The 4,975-nt window shown below is 46.1% G+C and overlaps 1 protein-coding gene across 1 annotated transcript in view; it reads left to right on the top strand.

Annotated features, from left to right (window-relative positions):
- Positions 1-2,437, top strand: part of G6PC (glucose-6-phosphatase catalytic subunit) — a 12,522-nt gene extending 10,085 nt beyond the window's left edge. The window contains exon 5 of the mRNA XM_003786313.3: positions 965-2,437. Coding sequence (XP_003786361.1) covers positions 965-1,476 — 512 coding nt within the window. The 3' untranslated portion in view covers positions 1,477-2,437. The remainder of the gene's footprint in view (positions 1-964) is intronic.
- Positions 2,438-4,975: the final 2,538 nt, after the last annotated feature.

Here is a 4,975-nt window from a genome sequence, read left to right as displayed (position 1 = left end):
AAGGAAGATTTTGTGGGAGGCACTAGAATATGAGACCTTAAGGAAATTGTGAAATTTTTCCCTGGAGATTTGTAAGAGCAGAACAAAGAAGCATTCAAAAAAAGGGGTTTAGAGCAAAAGAAATAATCTCCTGGTAATCACAAAAGCAACACAGCACTTAGTACAAGACTCCATGTTTGGAGAAGAACCTGGAGGCCATGTCACATGAAAAACCTGAGGATAACTGTCTTCAAATGTGTGACAAACATTGGCTGGCACAGTGGCTCACACCTGTCTGAAATCCTAGCACTCTGGGAGGCCAAGGCAGGAGGACTGCTTGAGCTCAGGAGTTTAAGACCAGCCTGAGCAAAAAAGAGACTCTGTCTCTACTAAAAATAGAAAAAAAAAATAGAAAAATTAGCCAGGCATTGTGGTGGATGCCTGTAGTCCCAGCTACCTGGGAGGCTGAGACAGTAGGATGGCTTGAACCCAGCAGTTTGAGGTTGCTGTGAGCTAGGCTAATGCCATGGCACTCTAGCCAGCATGACAAGAGCAAGACTGTTTCCAAAAAAAAAAAAGTATGACAGCGAAACTACATTCATGACTTAACTAACTTGGCAGAAAGAATCAAAAGCAATAGATGGTATTAAAGGAAGATTGTTATGAGCCCAGCACAAGGAAGAACTATTTGGCAATCAAATCCATTCAAAGATAAAATGGGCTGTTCTAGTGGGAGTGAGCTCTCCACCCCTGGGGTTATTTAAGTAGAGATAGGAGAAACCCCTAACAGGAAGCCTGCAGGCAGTGGGAGGATGTATGTAAGGTGTACTTCCCTCTGAAAAAGTCTACACTGAGAATGGGGTGCAATAAACCAGGTGCCAATCCGGAGCCTAGTGATTTCATTCCACAATGGCAGGACAGATGGCAAGCCACCCCCCCCCCCAATCTTCCCTCTCTCTCACAGTCATTCTTTTCTTTTGCCCAGGCATTGCTGTTGCTGAAACTTTCCGCCACATCCAGAGCATCTACAACGCCAGTCTCAAGAAATATGTTCTCATCACCTTCTTCCTGTTCAGTTTTGCCATTGGATTTTACCTGCTGCTCAAGGGACTGGGTGTAGACCTCCTGTGGACTCTGGAAAAAGCGAAGAGGTGGTGTGAGCGGCCAGAATGGGTCCACATTGACACCACGCCCTTTGCCAGCCTCCTCAAGAACCTGGGGACCCTCTTTGGCCTGGGGCTGGCTCTCAACTCCAACATGTACAGGGAGAGCTGCAAGGGGAAACTCAGCAAGTGGCTGCCGTTCCGCCTCAGCTGCATTGTGGCCTCCCTGGTCCTGCTGCACCTTTTTGACTCCTTAAAACCCCCATCCCAAATCGAGTTGATTTTTTACATCCTGTCATTCTGCAAGAGTGCGACAGTGCCCCTGGCATCCGTCAGTGTCATCCCCTACTGCCTCGCCCGGGTCCTGGGCCAGTCGCACAAGAAGACTTTGTAAGGGAATGTGGAGTCTTCAGTATTTAAAGCCCGTGACTGTGGTAGGGGTTGAGGGCGCCTAGGGTCTTCTGCCAGCCCATCAGGAGGCGAAAGGTACTAATGTCAGCTCAGGGAACCCTCTCCCCCTTCTACAATCCTAATCATATTGGGTGATGGTTCTGAAAAGCTAACGCAGCTATTTGAGAGTCTTGACTCTTGTAAGTTGGGTCGTTCTGGATTTTTCCCCGAAGATTTACTTGTCCTTTTGCCAGATATAGAAAAGTAAGACTGGGCCAGCTCATGAGCCCAGACTGGAGATCTCAACTGAGAATTTTCTACTTGTGCTCATCTTTACAGGAAAAGGAGAAAGGAACAGCAGGTTTGATATGGCAGAGAGTTTAGTATGTTGTGTCATCATCTAGACTATGTGCCAACCAGTGTCTGAATTGCTTCAATTATATGATAAGGCACTCTCAGTAATGGGAACCAACGTAAAGTATAATTAATAAGTGGTTGATGGGCTAACTCTGCTTCTGCTGTTTTTCTGCTATACATACACATATACATGCTGCAGTGTATGCTACACTCTACATGCGTACAGTACTAGGTCAGAATATTCGGGCCTTGTTAACTTCTCTGTCACATCACATCTGCCTCCAGCTCTGCTTTCCTCAGAATTTTCTGCAGGCTCCACACCCACCCTGCTGGATCTTCAGACGGCTGAAGGGCAACTCTGTGGGGATGCTTTTTGTGTGTTGCTGGAAAACTCCTAAATCTTGGACAAAATGGCAAAGGGAGGGCCAGAATTCTTCTCTCCAGAAGGTCACTCCAATGTTACTTTCGATGCCTGGAGGGTAAATATAACTCCTTTGTCTACCCCAAGCCAACCAACAGCACATTCTTAGGGGAAAAGCCAATTCTTCTTGCCTATTCTCCAGTCTCAGCTGATTTGCAGACTATGTCCTAAAAAAAAAAAAAAAAAAGCTAAAGCCTATTTATTTGAAAGTCCTTGTTTTTGCTACAAATTATATACCATACTTTGTTATCACGCACACCAACTTTCCTGCTTAAAACATCTTTGAAAAGAAAAATATATATGTGCAGTATTTTATTAAAACAACATTTTATTTATGAATGAAGAGTCTTGTTGATTACTATATTTTAAATGTGATGTCTCAAGCTGTTGCCCTGGGTAGAGTGCTGTGGCATCACAGCTCACAGCAACCTCTAACCCTTGGGCTTAAGCAATTCTCTTGCCTCAGCCTCCCAAGTAGCTGGAACTACAGGTGTCCGCCACAATGCCCGGCTATTTTTGGTTGCAGTTGTCATTGTTGTTTAGCTGGCCCGGGCCAGGTTTGAACCCGCCAGTTTGGGTGTATGTAGCTGGTGCCCTACTATTGTGATATGGGCGCCCCCAAGCATGCCATCTTTTGAGGGCATAAATTTCATCTCTTGATCTCCATCTTTTGCTCTAATTTTTTTAACCCTAGCCAGTTGGCTGCACTTCACTCACATCTACTTGATCCTCCCTGGTTGTGAACTCAGGTGAGCCTTTTGAGAAATGGTAATTGGCTTAAGTTATCTAATAAGCCAAGTGGCATATATCAGTTTCCTTTACTTAAATCATGTCCTTAAACTGCCAAGGCCTTCCTTTCCATTTTTGCCCCACAAATGATTGCCAGTCCATTTTTGCCCCACAAGTGATGGCAATGAAATGAAAGTGGCATCATCTCTACTTACTGACTTTTGTGAAACCACCATGGACACCCCTGCACCAAAGCCTCCAAAGGGCTGCTGGGTCAGGAGCCTGAGCTATAGTCCTTGTTTCTGGCAGGTATCAGAGTCAACTCTGGAAAAACTGATGCAGCAGCCCCAGGCTTTGTGCTGGCTCTCCAAACTTTGTCAGCGGGCTCACTAGTTCCAGTGGCCACCAAACTGTTATTTCCTGAACTATGCCTTTTCTCATTTTCTATCCTGTGTGTTCTTCACAGCTACAAAATATGCTTCTAGAAACTTCCAACGGGCAAATTACCCCAAACATAATGACTCCATCAGACTGGTGAGTTAGTTCCTCCTCTAGTTGGAAGGTGGCTAACCTTAACCTATTAATAAAAATAAAACATTCTGGCTCAGCACTTGTAGCTCAGTGGTTAGGGTGTTGGCCACATACACTAGGGCTGGTGGCTTCGAACCCGGCCCAGGCCTGCCAAACAACAATGACAACAACAACAAAAAATAGCCAGGTGTTGTGGCAGGTGCCTGTGGTCCCAGCTACTTGGGAGGCTGAGGCAAGAGAATCGTTTGAGCCCAAGAGTTTGAGGTTGCTGTGAGCTGTAACATCATTGCACTCTACTGAGGGCAACATAATGAGACTGTCTCAAAAAAAAAAAAAACAATGTTAGGAGGCAGCTCAATGCCCATAGCATAGTGGTTCGGGCACTGGCCACATGCACCAGGGCTTGTGGGTTTGAACCGGCACAGGCCAACTAAACAACAATGACAACTACAACAAAAAAAATAGGCGGGCATTGTGGTGGATGCCTGTAGTCCCAGCTATTTGGGAGGCTGAGGCAAGAGAATTGCTTAAGCCTAAGAGTTTGAGTTTGCTGTGAGCTGTGATGCCACAGCCCTCTACTGAGGGCAACATAATGAGACTCTGTCTCAATCTTCAGTGGTGCCTATGGTTCAGTGGGTAGGGCGCTGGCCCCATATACCAAAAGTGGCAGGTTCAAACCTGGCCCCAGCCAAATTGCAACCAAAAAAAATAGCCAGGTGTTGTGGTCACCCTCAGTAGAGGGCCATTGCATCATAGCTCACAGCAACCTCCAGCTCTTGGGCCTAGGTGGTTCTCTTGCCTCAGCCTCCCGAGTAGCTGGGACCACAGGCACCCACCACAGTGCCTGGCTATTTTTTTGTTGCAGTTTGGCCAGGGCCAGGTTTGAACCCCCCTACCCCTGGGTATATGGTGCCATACCCTACTCACTGAGCCACAGGTACTGCCCTGGGGACATTTTTGATGTCACAACTGGAGGGCTACTATGGTCATCTACTGAGTAGAAATCAGGGATTTTCCTAAATAACCTAGAATGCACTGCACAGTCCCCCAAAACAAAGAATTATCATCCCCAAAAGTTAGTAGTGCCAGGATTGAGAAACCTTGTAATAAATTAATGAGAAGAGGGGACTTAATCACAACACCACTTGTTTTTAGATACTTCTTCTGTGAAGTTGCTTATAAATAGTAATTGAAGAGCCAGTGCTACTGTTTTTCTTTTTTTCTGAAACAGTGTCTCAGTTGGTAGAGTGTCATGGCATCACAACTCACAGCAACCTCAAACTCTGGGTTTAAGCAAATCTCTTGCCTCAGCCTTCCAAGTAGCTTGGACTACAGGCACCCACCACAATGCCCTCCTATTTTTTTGTTGCAGTTGTCATTGTGGTTTAGGAGGCCCAGGCTGGGTTTGAACTCGCCAGCCTGGGTGTATGTGGCTGGCTCCATAACCAGTGTGCTACAGGCACTA

This window comes from Otolemur garnettii, unplaced genomic scaffold (assembly GCF_000181295.1).
Source record: "Otolemur garnettii isolate 467f Iridium unplaced genomic scaffold, OtoGar3 scaffold00018, whole genome shotgun sequence".
Taxonomy (NCBI): domain Eukaryota; kingdom Metazoa; phylum Chordata; class Mammalia; order Primates; family Galagidae; genus Otolemur; species Otolemur garnettii.
Note: the sequence above shows the minus strand (reverse complement) of the source record. Positions and strands in the feature narration are given on the sequence as shown.